The 18230-nt window shown below is 37.2% G+C and overlaps 1 protein-coding gene across 1 annotated transcript in view; it reads right to left on the reverse strand.

Annotated features, from left to right (window-relative positions):
• Positions 1–18230, reverse strand: part of ZFAND3 (zinc finger AN1-type containing 3) — a 127890-nt gene that overhangs the window by 40000 nt on the left and 69660 nt on the right. Inside the window, exon 4 of the mRNA XM_026695588.2 lies at positions 3592–3771. Coding sequence (XP_026551373.1) covers positions 3592–3771 — 180 coding nt within the window. The remainder of the gene's footprint in view (positions 1–3591; positions 3772–18230) is intronic.

The raw sequence follows: 18230 nt of genomic DNA on the forward strand, positions 1-18230 counted from the left end.
AGGTTTGCTACGGATTTCTAGTCTTGAGAAATAAGAATACTCTGAGGCCCGGATTCATATTTTATATTAAATATAAATAGAGAAGATCCAGTGGAAATGATTAAGGCACATATTAGATTGGTTATTTATGAAAAGTTCAAGCTAGACAATTCTGAGGAAGATGAAAAGGTCCTTACTGCTGTGAGCTCTGCCACCTATTGTCTGGGCTTATGCCCCTTCTGTCTGGTTAAGGCTTCCTGAGAGTTGGCATTTCCTTGGGTACAAGCAGTGGTAAATGACTCCTTGCAGGTGGTGATAGTTCCTTCAGCCTTAAAATAAGCAGGGGTTTGCCCCTCCTTAAGAGATTATTCTGACCAATAATCTGCCGCTCCACAACATAGGAAGTCCTATCAGGCATCATAGCTGTCAAGCTGCAAGATCATATGGGGCAATATATAAGCACTGTTCAGAAGGGCACTGGAAACACATTAGAGACTCAACACCAATTGGTCATAGATAGTGCAATCACCCAAGACTCAAGATCTAAACAGATTAGAGCAGTCTGGATTGACTGTAGGAAAGCATACAACTCAATGCCACACACATAGATCTACAAATGCCAGGTGCTATACATAATCAATAGAAGATTAAGGACTGTTCTCAATAACTCAATGGGATTGTGGAAGACAATACTGGAAGTCAACTCAAGATAGCATGCATAAGTGGCCATCAAGTGCAGCACATATCAAGATGATGCATTGTCCCCGCTGTTCTACATAGGCTTGACCCTATCAGCTAAATAATCATAAGGACTAAATGAATCTATAGTCAGGACATAGGGATATCATTCAGACTGAAGTTGTATAGATGGATGGTACTTAAGAAAGGAAAGGTAGTTATGACTGATGGGGCAGAACTACCAGCGGATCACATAGTAGACATACAGACTAACTACAAGCACCTTGGGAACCATGGTGAGGAGGCAAGGAAAACAGCAATATCTAACTACTACCAAAGAATAAAACAGGCCCTGAAAAACAAGATCCACACCATCAATATGCATGCCCTACCAGTCATCAGCTATCTATCTATCTGGTATAGTGAGCTGACCAAAGAAAGACATGGATGCAAAAACCTGGAAGCTCCTCACAATATATGGAGATTTCTAATTCAAGTTCAACATCCAGAGACTATACATTAGTTGAATGGAGTTTGGTGAGTGTCAAAGACAGCGGAAGTATCCAGTAGTATGTCAATAATATGGCACACAATGATGAACTGCTGAGAAAATGGCTGAGGTAGCAGCAGGCATGGAGGAAGATCAAGTAGATGATGTGTCATGGCAAGACAAGACCTTGCATGGGATGTACCACTGACAGATACCTAGGGTGGCTGAAATTGGGAAATCCTATCAGTGGTACTATAGATCTCATGCCTTAGTGGACAACACTAAGGCATGGCATTCATAGAACAGTACATTAGCCAGTCATACTGAAGGTACAGATTGTGTTGAGAGACCTCAGAGACAGTCCAATTAATACATAGTGGCAGAGTATAAGATTCAGGCAGGAGCAGCATATACTGAACAGTACAACTAAGTACCTTACATCCTGTACAGGAACATCTACACATAGTATGGGTTAGATCCTCCCCAGGCCAGATGGAAGATTCCATAGAGGGTTATGGAGCAGGGTTAAGATACTGTGGAACTTCCAGATCCAAATGGACAGGATGGTACTGGTCAATCAAACAGACATCAGGGTAGTAGACAAGGACTAGAAAAACAGCAGTGGTAATAGTTGTAGTGGTGCTAAATGACAGCAACATCAATAAAGAGTATGAGAGCTGGAGAAGTACCAGGGCTGAAGGAGGGATTAGAGAAGACATTGAGAGAAAAGACCAAAGTGGTAGAAGGAGCACAGAGGGGCGACTCTTAAGCTGTGCGTATGTAGACAGATGACAAACAAAATTTATTTTCAGGGTATCCTATACATAGATAGAAATGTTTAAAATCTTCAGATTTCAGTGTAAGAATTCAGTGCATTGGTATTTGTTTCTTCATTAGATTTATATTTGAGATTTTTTTTGCATAAATCAAGGTAGTATGCATTATGCTTTCTCTGTTTTCCCTTATAAAAACCCTATAGGATAATTGGACTAAGATAAAATGATGAGCCCAAAGTCAGTCAATTAATATATGTTTAACATTCAGATAAGTTTTCAAAGCCAATAGACACTGAGCTGTTCTTTTTCTGCCATGTTTTATGTAATATGAGGGGAGATTTATTTCAGTCTATCTCAGGATAAGTGATATTTTACTGTATAATTTATGTTTATCTTTTTGTATACTGCCGAAAGCCTAGTAAGATTCTATTGATTCTTACAATTACTTCTGATTAAATAATCTAATTTTGTTCTAGATTTTCAGCTAAAATCGTCTAGAAGATCATTATTCTAGATTCCAAATCAATGTTCAGGGAGTTCTAGCCTCTATACATCTGATATGTGTAGGTATGATGAGATAGCAAGAACAGTTTTGTGAAATTCTCCCCCTGGAAGTTGAACAGAATTATCTTTCCACTATTTAATGCATTTCTGTTCTAAAGTGTTGGCTAGTTTAACACTTTTTTGAGCTTGATCTGAAAAGCATAATAATAATAATAATAATAATAATAATAATAATAATAATAATAATAATAATAATAATAATAATAATAATAATTATTATTATTATTCCAAATTCAGACTGACAAAGTTTTGGAACCCAATACCCCGGATATCACGATTGTGGAGAAGAAAAAGTGTGGATCGTCAACATACCTGGTGACAGCAGAAATTACGAGAAAGAACTTGAAAAAATCACCAGATATCAAAACTTAAAAATCGAACTGTAGAAACTCTGGCATAAATCAGTGTGGGTGGTTCCAGTGATGCTCGGCACACTGGGTGCTGTGCCTAAAGACCTAAGCAAGCACTTAAAAACAATTGGCGCTGACAAAATCACCATGGGTCAGCTGCAGAAGGCCACCTTACTGGGATCTGCTCACATAATCCGCCGATACATCACAGAGTCCTAAATGCTTGGGAAGTGTTCAACTAGTGATTTGTGATACGAAACCCAGCATAGTTATCTCGTTTGCTGCGTACACTTTCATTTTTAAATAATAATAATAATAATAATAATAATAATAATAATAATAATAACAACAATAATAACAATAATAACAACAATAACAACAATAATAACAACAATAATAACAACAACAAAAACAATAATAAATGTATTTATCCTCACTGTATACATGGTGCATGGTACCATCTATATTTTTTAAAAAAATCTGCAGAAACGTTACAATGAAAACTTCTGTTTCTAAAGCATAATCTTAAATTATAGATTCACAGATTAAACTGTGAAGTATTCTGAAAAATATATATACAAGCAACCAAATGCTTTTCTATAATTATATCTAAATAGGAAAGATACATTGATTCCCTTTTCTTCAGCTAGCACTTGACAATCAATTCTCAGGCTCTTCTCTACCCCTAACTTAAAGGGCTAAAATTCTTAAATTCCAGAACAGCCTGTAATCTTCTCTCAGACTGCATACTTACATTCCTCTTTGCTCAAAGAAGTTACATTCAGTTCTGTCGAAAGTTGCTGGTTGGAGTTAACAGTCTGTGTCAATAGAGAGGTATTACTGTTGTCACTATTTGTTTCTCCAGAGAACAAATCCGATTGGCTGTTACTTGTGCTGGGAGTGGACTCATCATCTGGTTGCTTCTTTTGAAAATCTAACATGACACAAAGTTAAAGAAGTGTTACAAGGCCAAAAAAGTACATTATTCAATATATAAAATGTTGTATTTTACACAGAAATTACAGATACTTGTAAACAAGTCAAACCTAGTTATAACTCTTTCTTTCTCTGCAAGACAATACTGTGACTCAATAGGTACTGTTCCATTAAAAAGGTCAGCTTATATATTTAACAAGTATTTAAAAATGGAGACAACAGTGTAGTAAATCACTAAATAGGATTAGCTATTTTATTGAAAATTCTAAAGTGGCAATGAAAATTGTTCTACTTTAGTTAACTGTTTTGAAAGAAGGTGAACTGTTCTTTAGGCAGAAACATCATTTGAACGCTGAACTGACTTTATCATCAATCAGTGTCATTTCAAATCATGGATTTCTTCATATTATATTCCTTGCAATTTTAGGTCATGGGTTTAGGAAATATTTAAAATGTATTTGTTTTGCTTAACTTTTTAAAACAAATAATTAAATCCATGTTTTTTATGAACTTGCATTTCTTTATTTTATTATGAATATGCTACCTCTCGAGGTGTGTTTAGGATTAATTCTTTCAGAATATATCCAGAGACTTCTCAGTTTGGAAATATCTATTCAATATCAACACTATGTTCTGATTAAAACATCCTTGTTTGGAACTTTGGTCAACCATTACCGGTAATTTAAGTAATGAACGCCTTTATATTTTCATATATTTCTCTAATTGAGGAAAACAGTTTTATGCAAAGTTATATGGCCACAAATTGACATGTTCAGCGATTCTACAATTTGAAGGTCTATATATATATATATATCTGATCAACAACAGGTATCACAACCCAGAGCTGAATAGGAATCAAAGGAAGAGTATTAGGATAGCCACTCCCTAGAATCTCCCAGAGTATATCTATTGGGATGAGGGTGGTAGTGAAGATTAATTGGTCTCATTTGAGACAACAATGAATCTGCATACAGACAGGAGGTTATACAACTTGCCTTGTGGTGTAACCAGAACAATCTGGAACTGAAACACTCAAAATCGTAGAAATGGTGGTAGACTTTAGACGAAACCCTCCTATACTACCACCTCTTACAATGCTAGACAACACAGTATCAATAGTAGAGACCTTCAAATTTCTAGGTTATACTATATCACATGACCTAAAATGGACACCTAACATCAAAAACATCATCAAAAAAGCACAACAAAGAATGTTCTTTCTGCGCCAACTCAGAAAGCCCAAACTGCCCAAGGAGCTGCTGATACAGTTCTACAGAGGAATTACTGAGTCTGTCATCTCCACCTCTATAACTCTGGTTTGGTTCTGCAACCCAACAGGACAGACACAGACTTCAGAGGTTAATTAGGACTGCAGAAAAAACAATTACTACCCACCTGCCTTCAATTGTGGACCTGTATACTGCACGAGTCAAAAAGAGGGCTGTGAAAATATTTACAGACCCCTCACATCCCAGCCATAAACTGTTTCAACACCTTCCCTCAAAACGACACTATAGAGCACCGCACACCAGAACAACTGGACACAAGAACAGTTTTTCCCCGAAAGCCATCACTATGCTAAACAAATAATTCCCTCAACACTGTTCAACTATTTACAACGTGTACACTATTACTGTTAATCTTCTCACGACTCCTTATCACCCATCCCCTCCCACTTGACTGTTTCCTAGTATGATTTGATTGTTGATTGTACCCTATGACTATCATTAAGTGTTGTACATTATGTTTCTAGATTCTTAATGAATGTACCTTTTCTTTATGTATACTGAGAGTATTTACACCAAGACAAATTCCTTGTGTGTCCAATCACACTTGGCCAATAAAGTATTCTATTCTATTTAGTCTGTCAAGATTCTATCTATTGCAGGAATGTGAAACTCAAGGCCTGTGGGGCCAAATCTGGCCCGCGGGGTGCTTAGATCTGGACCGTCATGCCGCCCTGTAAACAATGAAGGACTGGCCTGCAGTGCCTCTGCCAGTGAAAATGGAACTCAGGAGGATCGTGTCGCCCCCCCCAGCTCCGTTTCGGCTGTGATGGCTTCCTGCAAACCTCTGCCCACAAAAAGGGAGCTCAGAAGGGCAGTGCCCCCTGAGCTCTGTTTTCAGCTGTGATGGCTTCCTGCAACCCTGTGTGAGCAAAAATAGCTTGGGAGGGCACTTGGGCCACCACAGGTGCTCCCTGACACGAGTGATGTCGAGCTAGCCACTCCCACCTTAGCCACATCCCTCCCAAAAAGTCCAGCACAACCCTGATGAATGATGATGATGAACCCTCAATGAAATAGAGTTTGACATCCCTGGTCTATTTGGTGTAAGCAAATAAAGAACTGAATTTTGGTAGGATTATTCTACTGTATATCATTCTTGGGTTGGACGTGACACATGGTCTTCAAAAAGTAGAACACAACAAAATATTAAAACAATGCATTTAAATATCAACACAAATAGCAAAGACAGAACAAAGGAAGAATTAAGGCAATATTCATTACTAGCTTATCCACTATAACCACTATAAATTGACACCCAGTTATTTTAGTTTAAAAAGAAATTAATTGAAATTGTTTCAGGGTTATATTTCCTGCAATAAAATCTGAAGAGCATATCAAAGGAGAAATAACAAAATTATAAACCTATTTTTTGCTAATACCATCAGAAGTGCTATTCTTTAAAATGAAAAATCATACATTTTAAAGTTTACTTCCATTTGTAAACCTTTTATGTTCTTTTTCTTTCATGTACAAACTTTTATATTACTTTATTAAAGAATTACATTGAAAAAAAATTGGGGAAAAATGGGGTGGGGAAGGGAAGTACATGTCATTTTGCCTTGTAAATTTGAGAAATGCATTTTAGATCAACTGATATTATTAAATGCAACCAAGCCATAAATATGTGTCCACATTCATCTGTTGTTTCTAGCACCAGCAGCTGAGCTGTACTGAGTTTTCAAGCGGAACCCTCCCTCCCCAAAATCCACCTGCTTCACATTTGTAAAAATGTGTATAAATGACAAAAGTGATTTGCCTATTTTCATTTTCTTTTACTTCTCCTTAGCAATTTTAATCAGTACAGAACCACCCACTTGCATTTATTTAGTATTTAAACAAATCTTCAAGTTAGAAGATAACTATAGGGAAAACCATCAGGTTTCCAGGTTAAAAGAATCTTCAGTGCAATGCTGGTATCACACAGAGAATTCTCAGAAGTAGGAACTGATTGATACAGAATTTAATTATACTTCATTCAGAGAACATGTGGAATTATTATTTTAATAAAAAAATCCAATATCAATTAGTACCTCTTGTAATGCTAGCAACTTTATAGCTCTCACTTATATGTCCTTAAAGATGTCTACAGAGAACTCTAGAATTTAGGAACATGGGCCTATAATTTTAATTAATTTCTCTGGACCACCACCATCTGAGTTTCAATTAGAACTTAAGTGAACCTAATTTTCATAATCTAAATTCAAAACACTTTCAAATGTTTGCCTCAAAAAAGTAAGTGGAGAATTCTAGTTAGAACAATGTAAAATATACTTTGAAATAAATCTTCTAGAACAGTGGTCGCCAATCGGTGAGCCGTAGCCTACTGGTGGGCCGTGAGAAAATTTTGGTGGGCCGCAGAGAAATCTCACCCCCAGAGCACCCCCACAAAGCAATTAATCCAGGCTGTGCAGAAACACAAGGCTGCGCCACTCACATGGCTCGCGGGAACCCTCCCTGCCCACTCACTCATTACCTGGTAAACTTGACTGCTAAATTGCTATTTTTCCATTTTCCGACCATCATCTGTTCTGCTGTGCCAGGAGATTTAGATTAGCTAGGAAGCAGGAAATGGTTGGATTTCTTGCTTCCTAGCTAGTCTTTAGATCTTTGGCTCAGCACAGCCGAACCTCCCTTAAGACTGAAGGTTTGCTTGCAAGCAAATTCAGTGCAGACCTACGGCAAGCAAATTTGAAAGACTGAGCTAGCCGATGGCAGATAGATAGATCACTGAATGATTCTGTGAGCAACTCAATCTGCTGGCTTTGTCTGAAAGTTGCTGTTTTTTATAAAAAATTCAATATTTACATGCATGGTATTTTGTGAGCTTGCTTGAAAGCAAATTTTATGTGACAAACTGAACTAGCCAATGGCAGATAGATAGATCTCTGCATGAATCTATGATTTCGTGAGCAATCTGCCTGCCTGCTTTGCCTGATTTTGGGTAAAAGTTGCTTTTTTATAAAAAATTCAATATTTTTATAAATATTTATAATATTTACATACAAGCCATGCCCAGCTAGTCACATGACCACCAAGCCACAGCCACAAATTAGGCCACACCCACAGAACTGGTTAATGGTCCCTAGGATCTAAAATTATGACTTTGGTGGTCCCTGAGTTCCAAAAGGTTGGCGACCCCCTGATCTAGAATATAACAAATGAAAGAAGACAGGTTAACCATTACAGACTTCAAATACATGAAAAAGCATCAGAGCAGCAGCACATTTTCAAAAGCTGCTTAGTGGTGACTTTTAAAAAAAAGTTAATATTGGTGATTTTTAGTTTGTCTAAAAGCTAATTTACATTCCATATCAACTGATTAAGAGATTTAGTTTCCTAGCATATATTTGCTTACTACTATGTATCTGGAGGTGTGATTTTTTTGGAAATAATTAATGTTGAGACAGGAAGAAGAAACATCTACCTGTTTAACCAAAGAAAATGAATTCATTATGTGTAATATAAAGAACAGGCCTTGCATGAATTCACAGAAAAATAAAGTATCAAATTAATGAGATAACACTTCTAAGAATTTTCTATAAAAGCAAACAATGTTACTACCTTCCAATAGGGAGGGATTTAGCATGTCTGTTTAATTCCCCTTTGCTTTTTAACTTATATATAAACTTCTGAAAAAAGTTTAACTGTGCTATTGTATTCAGAAGTACTGGGTACAACTCTTACTGAGTTTCCTTCCTATATTGATCCTATTAACCAAAAGCCCCAAGATAAGTAAGTGAACTATCATGCAAGGCAATTTAAATTATTTAAATATTTAGTGTTACCAATTTCATGCCTCAGGAAATATTTTACAGTTTTACCAATAGAGTCACTTGTTGAGATGAGTGGGTACAGAAATCATATAAATACATAAAAATTTGAAAGGAGGCAATTTTAGGCCTTTTCTTGTCAACCTATATTAAGCCATGAAATTGGTGTAGTTTTCTATACAGAATTCAGTTAGGGTCTTATTCCAGTTATTCGCCTCTTGGAATAATACTATCCTTATTCCTGATGGCAGTGCTTTTGAGCCCAACTGCAACTACAGTACTGCCTTCATGCTGCAGATTGGTTTAACTTAGTGTGCATTTAGCTAGCAATCTTTAATCGACTGAAGTTTAATTTCTGTCCAATAAGTCTGGGTCCTCAAATAATTTTTGATGATTCCATTCAGCCTAAAGGATGACCTATTGAAAACAACACTGACCTATGGCTTCTCTCAAAGGTCCCTGATCTATGATCAAACTAGGGTACTTCTTAAATAGCAATTTCAGAAAATTGATTTGCAAAATAAGTGAAAGCTGGTTCTTGATAATGTTGAGCGTGTAGCCAATTAAATGGCATATTACCTTGGAGTCGCCTGGTAACTGCAAAAGCCTTTTCAAAAGATCAATTTAAAGTTAGTTGAGCATCTTGTACTACAAGAGATTTAATAGGAAGCTACACAGTAGCTTTGTAGACTTTGTAGTAATAAACTTTGTAGACCATTTAGATGCAACCTTTCTCTCTGTAAACAATAGCCTGCTATTGCTATCTATCAAAATTTTGCACACATGCATAGTGTAACAATAAATAATCAGTGGATTCTAAAAAAACTAGTACTCCTTTTCTGATTGTTGTGTAATCTCCTATATTATTATATTTGGAATTACTGTCAAGACATACTAGTTCTTGTAGGTTATTTCAAGTACTGGTCTTTGGTCATAATAAATACTTTATTCATATGACACCCCTGTAATGCTGATGAAACATTATGTTCAGGCATATCTGCCAAGCATGCCTTATGCTTAATTTGTAACATCTGTTCCTAGCTTCTGAATTATTATGGCACGGTAGAAGAGAAGTTATCAGAGAAGACAACCTGATCACGACTATAGAATTAGAAAGGTAAATTGACCATTTATATTCAATTTATTAAACTTAAATTTATGCCCAATTTATTGAACTTGCAACAAATTAAGTCAATTTACTTAAATTTAAAACTTTCAAGAGGATGAAATTCTAGATTTATGTGTTAGAATTTAAATATTTTAAGTGTTTGTCTAATTTACTACTTTAGCAACAGCTGTTCCTGCCTCTTTATGGAACTGTAAACATTAAATATGTGTCATTTTTGCTATATCACAATCTGATAAGAACATATTATTTTCAAACATCATTAATAAGATTTGGATGACAAAAAATAACTTTCATTCTCTGAACATTAATATAACTTATAATAAATTGGACCCTTAAATAAATTGGGACTTGTTTAACAACCCACATTCCTTGCTTAACAACAATAAGCGTAAAGCCTTCGATTCAGTGGTACACGACAAACTATTCCTAAAATTAAAATCTTATGGTATCCCCGGACACCTGCATAACTGGATAGAAGCATTCTTGTCAAAGAGACAACAAATGGTCAAAATTGGGAGCGTCCTATCAAATTTTGTACCTGTCAACAGTGGTGTCCCCCAAGACAGTGTTCTAGGATCAACTCCCTTCATACTCTACATAAATGACCTCTGTGATCATACTAAGAGCAACTGTGTTCTCTTCGCTGATGATGTAAAGCTATTCAACACCACCGACAATACTGCTACCTTTCAAAAAGACCTCGACTATGTGTCAGAATGGTCAAACAAATGGCAACTTCAAATCTCAACAAATAAATGCTCTGTCTTGCATATTGGCAAAAAAAATCAGAAAATAAAATACAGGCTGAATAGTCAAGACCTTGTTGATGATCCAAACTCTGTCAAGGACCTTGGAGTACTCATCTCTAATGATCTAAGTGCTAGAGCTCACTGTAACTACATAGCTAAAAAGGCATTAAGAGTTGTTAACCTAATCTTGCATAGCCTTTTCTCTGGTAATGTCACACTACTAACTAGAGCATACAAAATATTTGCTAGACCAATACTTGAATCAGCTCATCAGTCTGGAACCCGCATTACATATCTGATATTAATACAGTTGAGGAAGTCCAGAAATATTTCACAAGAAGAATTATCCACTCCTCTACTCATTGCAGAATACCTTATGTCACGAGACTAGAAAACCTAGAACTATGCCTCCTTCAGTCTGATTTAAGTATAGTACATAAAATTATATATTGCAATGTCCTACCTGTCAATGAATACTTCAGCTTCAACCATAACAATACAAGAGCACACAACAGATACAAACTCAAGGTAAACCACACCAAATTTGATTGCAGGAAATACAACTTCAGCAACAGAGTAGTCAATGTCTGGAATACTCTACCTGACTCTGTGGTTTCTTCCCCAAACCCCAAAAACATTAACCTTAGATGTCTACTATTGACCTCACCCCTTTCCTAAGAGGTCTGTAGGGGGCATGCATAAGTGCACCAATGTGCCTACCATCCCTGTCCTATTTTCCTTTTTATTTTTCTTATATGTATCCATTTCATGTATTCATAACTATGTTTATACTTATAAACATAGTTATGAATTTATAGTTTATAGTTAGAGTTTATAGTTATCTTATAATCGCTTGACAAATAAAATAAATTGTGTGTGTGTGTGTGTGTGTGTGTGTGTGTGTGTGTGTATGTATATGTATGGTATTCAGCTTTGTTCGGGTATTTTCCCACATCATTTTAGTTGTGCTTTTAAAGTTGTAGCAACATTTCGGCAGAAGTCCCCTGCGCATCATGCCCTGCCACATACACCAGACAGACCAATAGAAGAATAAGTACCCACCTTGATGAACACAAAAATGCAGTAAAAAACCACACCTCCTCACTAGTCCAACACATGAAAGCCACAGGTCATAGCATTGACTTCAATGGCACCAAAATCCTAGCCACTATAGAAAACCCCAGCTACAGAATTATCAGAGAAACCATAGAGATTGAAAAACGACCTGAAAGCATGAATAGAAGGGATGACTCCACCAATTATGTGGAAGCCTGCACTCCCAAACAAAAAAAATCTCCACACCACAAGCCAAATGAACACCTGGGCACAAACAGACCCCCCGATACCTCCAGCCCAAACACAGCCCAGCCTACCACCCAGATGAAACCTAGCCTCCTAATAAACGATAGCTGGCCATTCACCTGAAGCCAAGCCACACTAAAAGCCTCCAATACAGGAAACACAATGTTGCCAGCCAATCAAGATAAAAAAAATGGTACAAAACAGACAGAAGATATTAGAAACACCAATCAAGTAGAACACAGCAAACTCCAAGACCTATAAACACAGACCAAGACTCCCAACCAATCAGGATGAAGAAAAAACCATTCTAACAAAGCACGAGGCTAGCACCAAATTTAAAACAGAAACGGCTGCGAAAGCCTGACACACAGATGAACCCAATACACAAGCCTGATGATGGCAGATGAGAGTCTGCCAAAATGTTGCTACAACTTTAAAAGCACAACTATGATGACATGGGAAAATACCCGAACAAAGCTGAATACCATACATATAAATACCCACAAAAACTTAAGAAAACATACAACATTGATATATGGGTAGTACATCTTACAGGTTGTACAATTGAGACCAGGAACTTAATCATTAAGCAAAGCAGTTGCTAAATGAAAATCATGTGACTGCAACTATACTTCCCCCCCCATTTTCCCACCCTCTGAAATCTTATTCTGGTGCTGGGATAATGAGTGAGATCATCAGTTCAAGGTCAGTAAAATCAGGAGCCAGATTGTTGGGGGCAATATGCTAACTCTGGTAAACCGCTTAGAGGGCTGTAAAGCACCATGAAGCAGTATATAAGTCTAAGTGCTATTGCTATTAATATTTGCGTTTATGTTCACTGGAGAATGAAAGGGAATACAAGAGTATAAATAGGCACAGAACGGGGACTACATATTGAAAAGAATGCACTAACACTGTTTGCCTAGCATGCTCATGACTGTCAGCCAGCTGCTTAAGAGGAAGCAAAAGCCTTTGGTGTGAAACTGATTGGAGTCTTGTCAATTTCAGGCAGCCTAATCAAATAATTAATGTTGAGACCCAGTTGAACTTGTTGACTTGCAGTTGATTCTTTTCAGGAGCTTGCTGGGGGGACAGGAGCAGAAGAGAAAGGTTGCTTATGTGACCTTTCCACTCTCCAAAGAGGCAGGGGAAAACCTGGTCAGACACCCAGGACAATGCCTATTAACTGACTATCATGGCAAACATATCACAATGAGGCACTGCAAAGGTTGTAAATGCAGGCCATTTCCTTCCATTCCCCATCATCCAGTCAAAGCTGAAGAAGCTTCTTGGATGAGAAGCGAAATTTCTTCAAAGAAAAGAAAGAAAGTCCAGTTGACTCTTGAAAAAAGCACCATTGGGACAACCATGACCAGGATTACTCAGAATCTTCATAGAACTGTAAAATGCTGTATAGCATTACATTTTAGATATTATACATAAAATTTCTTTTACAAGCTTATCAATCTACTGATTATTAATAAAGGGTCCTTATCATACAATGAATATTGTATGTAGTACAAATTCTTTAAAATATTGATATAATAAAAAAGTGAAAAAATGGGACACTTTTTAAAATGGTCATATATATTATCAGAAATCAACTAACCTCCCTTTGAGAGATTTATGTTGCTTATTGGAACATCTGTCCTATAAATGGGATAATTATATATTCCTAAGCACTGCAGTATTATTTTTTGTGAAATGCTTTCAAAAGATGTATGGTATTCATCTAAAACATTCAATCAAAGTAGGAGGTGTTCCTTAGATATTTTGGTTTTTAACTTCCTTCAATCTCCACAGGTCTATCAAATAGTAAAGAAATTGTGGGAGCTATTGTATCCTACAATCAAAAATTTAAAAAAATGATATAAAGTCAGAATCATTCTGATTTTTTTTATAAAAACCAGATTCTTTCATTATGATATATTTATACCTTCAAATAAATAAGCTGACTCTTGTTTGACCATCCTATTTTGGGGGAGAAGTCATATAAATTTATAATTTTTACATATTTTTGTGCTCTGTTAAGAGTGCTGAGCTTCCAGAGTTCTTTAAAAATATCCAAACTTAAAACTCTAAGCTCTTTGGGATCTCTAGTGAACTTTATATGTTTGGTGTTCTGCATTGTTCAGATTGTCAAACTGAATTCATACGATTCCACCATCAAATTAAATTCAGGCTTATGGTGCTTGCATTACTTGGAACCTGACACAGATTTTGTGCTATTTGCATTTTGCTTGAGATATCTGTATCTATGTGGAGATGGTTCTTGTCCTGTGTCTTGGTTGCATAGCAGTTTTGGTTTGGTTTTTGCTGAGGTAGTAGCGAAATGGTTAGCTTCAAGTACAGATATATTAGTTTAAAATTATTTTTTTTAAAAAAACTTTAAGAATAAATATTTTAGTGTATTCTGCTAGAAGAAAATTTGAAATGTTTAGAGCAGAGGTGTTAAACTCGTGATGTCATGTTGTTGTCACATGACGTGTCACAACTTTTTCCCCCTTCGCTAAACTGGGGGTGGGCATGGCCAGCACATGACGCATCTGGCCTGCAGATGAGTTTGACATCCCTGGTTTAGAGTGTTCCTGTCATAAGAAACACTGGCAATTGGATTTGAATCCCTATAAAGTCCATCACTTCAAAATGTCAAAAATTGAGGGACTGCTATCAGTGAGACAACTTATAGAAAAATCAGCTCCAAATATTATTTTAAAAAATCTTTTTAAAGCCTAAATTATTTTGAGGGTTCTTTCATTAAAATACTGTCAACTCAGGTGGTTTGAATGGTATAGGTAGAGTTACTTTAATGGGAGATCATTTTTCTGGTTTCCTGCACGGCATCCTAGATGCAATTTTAACAAGTTCCCATTTCAAAATCAAATGTACTCTCAACAAAGGATTAACGTAGTTACTGAATGCACTCATCACAACTCAAGTAATATATAAGTTTTACATGCCTGTACAGATATTATTTGTTATGTGGGAAAAGTAATTTCCTTCTAAATGTTTATTTTCAGTATTTTTTACATTCACAAAATAAAAATTTGGAAAAAGAAATTATGTTGTTATCTGTTAATTGTACTGTGACTATACAAAAAAAAAATCTGATTTAACTGCTTGTAGCATTTTTATTTATTTTTTTCAGATCTCTGAACAAGATTTTGGTTTCTTTTTATGGAGACTTTTCATCACATCTAGAAGTCTCTGCAATTAGAGCAGAGTAACGAAGCAGTTCTGTAAACCTACTGACAACCATTTAATGGAAAGGGTGGAAAATGGTGGACATGTTCTGGCAGCACATTTAATGGATATACAAATACCCCCAGTCATCAGCTCAAAGCAATACTGGCAGAAAATTAACTTTGTGCTGCAAAGCTCATTTAGCAGCAAGAAACACAGTGATATGGGCAATATAAAACTGCAATGGTGAGAGAGGGGGGAGAGAAGAGGAGAAACAGGATTCACCTCTTATATTCTTTTTGAGGAGGCAGTGTTCATTAATTTTACAGGTTTTTCTGTTTAATATGTTGCTTCATTGCACAAACAAGCAGCTGCCTATGCTTTCTTTGCAATGCAAGCATTTTTGCAGAGCTCTGTAAACTCTGTGGACAAAACATATCAAAGATTTCAATGTGTAGCAAATTTTTCAAATTAATAGATCTTATTCTTTCTTTTTTCAAATACAATTATAAGAATCTGAAAACCAAATTTAGCTGTGACCAGTATCCACATTCCAAACTTTGGCAATATAGATCTGTACCAAGGTAGGCCCCAATTTACAATTCATTTAAGTGACCATTCATAGTTACAACTGCAATGAAAACAGTGATGTATGACCGTTTTTCACACTTAGGACTATTGCAGCAACCCCATGGCCATTATGATCAAAATTCAAACATCAAGACAACTGAATTATATTTATGAAAGTTGGAGTGTCCTAGGGTCATGTGATCGATCACCTTTTGCAACTTTCAGACACAGTCATTGGAGAAGCAAGATTCACTTAACTATGTTACTAAGTTAACAACCGAAGTGATTCATTTAATAACTGTGGCAAGAAAGTCATAAAATGGGACAAAATTCACTTTACAACTGTTCACTTAGCAACAGAAATTTTGGGCTCAATTGTGGTCGTAAGTCGAGGATTACCTGTAGGAAAATTATAAGCTAGATATGGTAAATAATCTATAGTGGCTAAACTGTTTAAGCATGGCACATACCCAACTATGACTTTTGACCTCAGAGAGTAGACAAAACTCATTCTTCCCCTTCAGATATAAGCGAAAAAGAAGATAAAGACAAGGGGCTGTTTTTTTCCTCTGCTTGCATTTCTTCTAGAGGGATAATAGAAAATATTTACATTTCTGTGAACTCAAAAAGATTAGGATCTGCTAAGATGTCTTAAAAATCAGAAATACTGATTTAGTGGACAGTATTTTAAAAACTATGAGTTCTTCCAGCAAATCATGGCTCAGTGGACACAGTAATAACAAGCTTGAAATACCAAATGAAATAGCTGTAAAAGAAAGGTATCTGACTAAATGAATGTCAAACAAGAAATGCAGCTTAATTCTTCACTACTCAGAGAATCAGATTCATAAAACCAGGTTTTCTTTCCAATTTGTGGAAATACAAACACTTCTTGAAATATATAAAAGTACATTGTAAACTTTTTAAAAATAATTAAAGTCAGTTAATGTTTGTAAGTCAAAATCATAAAGAAATGAAGAGTCAGTTTGGCATAGTGATTAAGACATAGGCTGGAAACCAGAACATAATGAGTTATATTGCTGCGTTAGGCACTGAGCCAACTGTGTAACTTTGGCCAGTCACTTTCTTTTGGCCTAGGAAAAAAGCAATGGCAACAACTTCTGAAAAACCTCATCAAGAAAACTGCATGGGCTTGTCCAGGAAGTTTCTGAGAAGCTGATATATTGGATAGAAGGAAAAAAACCCTAATAATTATAGTCTATACCCAGTGTCAGTAACCATGGCCCTCTGCTGCAGCTCCCTGTCCCCATCACTGGCTGGCCCTGCCCCTCACCTTCCCCTCTCTCACCCAGCCTGAGAAGGTAAGGGCGATGTTGGGGGAATGGAGCAGCAGCCGTGGCTAATTCTCCAGCACCCCACTCTTGCTAGAACTTCTTCCGGCCGTTGTTGGCGCTGGGCATGTCTTGGTCGCTTGGGGAGACGTGGAACCTGCTCTCTGCCCAAGACACTGGTCCAATCCGGCTGCAAACAATGCCAGCCTCACTAAAATGAGGCTGGTGGGATGGGAATGGGATCTGGGAGGATGGGACGGAAAGGGGGACGAGCCTGCAGCAACCAGCCACAGCTTTAAGAAGTTCAGGGCAGCAGGAAAATGGAGCTGGCCCCGCCGAACCTCGCATGCCCACTCCAGGGGGGTCAGGCTTGGAGAAAGCTGGAGCGCCCTCACCAAAAACGCTCACCTGTCAGCTGGTTTTCTCTCTTTCTTCCCCCCCTCCATCTCTCTTCTCTCTCTCTCTCTCTCGATACAGAGAGAAGGTGGAGGGAATGGGTGGGAGAGATACAGAGAGAGGGAGAGGGGCAGAGAGATACAGACAGAGAGAAATACAGAGAGAGGGGGAGAGAGAGACAGAGAAGGGTTTTGTGGCATTATAACTTCAAACAGTCACTAAATGAACAGTTGTTAAGTTGAGGACTACCTGTAGTGTTGCCTCTGCTGCGTGTACCAAGGGACTCCTTCATTTTTCCTATGGTACTCTTGTCAGTATTTCAAATAAAAGCTTTTATTGCAGGGAATAAGAAAAGATACAAACAAAAAAGGCTGTGAGGCTGATGTAGAGATTTTTGCATTTGGAAAATAAACAGCCTTGTTTGCTGTAATGCCCAACTTGAACACTTATCCATTGGTCACTCCACATGGAAAAACAAGCAGCAGGGTTAGGGAGAATCCTCACATGGCTCTCCTCAATTGGCTGGCATTGTGTACCGTTCCTTCTGATTGGTGGGCACATGAAAAGGCACAGCCCTCCCCATTAATTTTGGGTGGGTTGAGAGAGTGCAGACAGCCTGTAGGTAGATTCTGGGATTTCCTCCACCCCACAACTAAAACCCAAGGGACCATTTTCCAGGAGCACTTGCAACACAAACATCCTCCCACTTCTGCTGCCACCTCAAACAGTGCCTCCCTCAGAACCCCCACTTTCACCTGGGGAATCACCACTTGCTCT

The sequence above is a fragment of the Pseudonaja textilis genome, chromosome 1 (genome assembly GCF_049901715.1).
Source record: "Pseudonaja textilis isolate UNSWEBS1 chromosome 1, rPseTex1.2, whole genome shotgun sequence".
Classification (NCBI taxonomy): domain Eukaryota; kingdom Metazoa; phylum Chordata; class Lepidosauria; order Squamata; family Elapidae; genus Pseudonaja; species Pseudonaja textilis.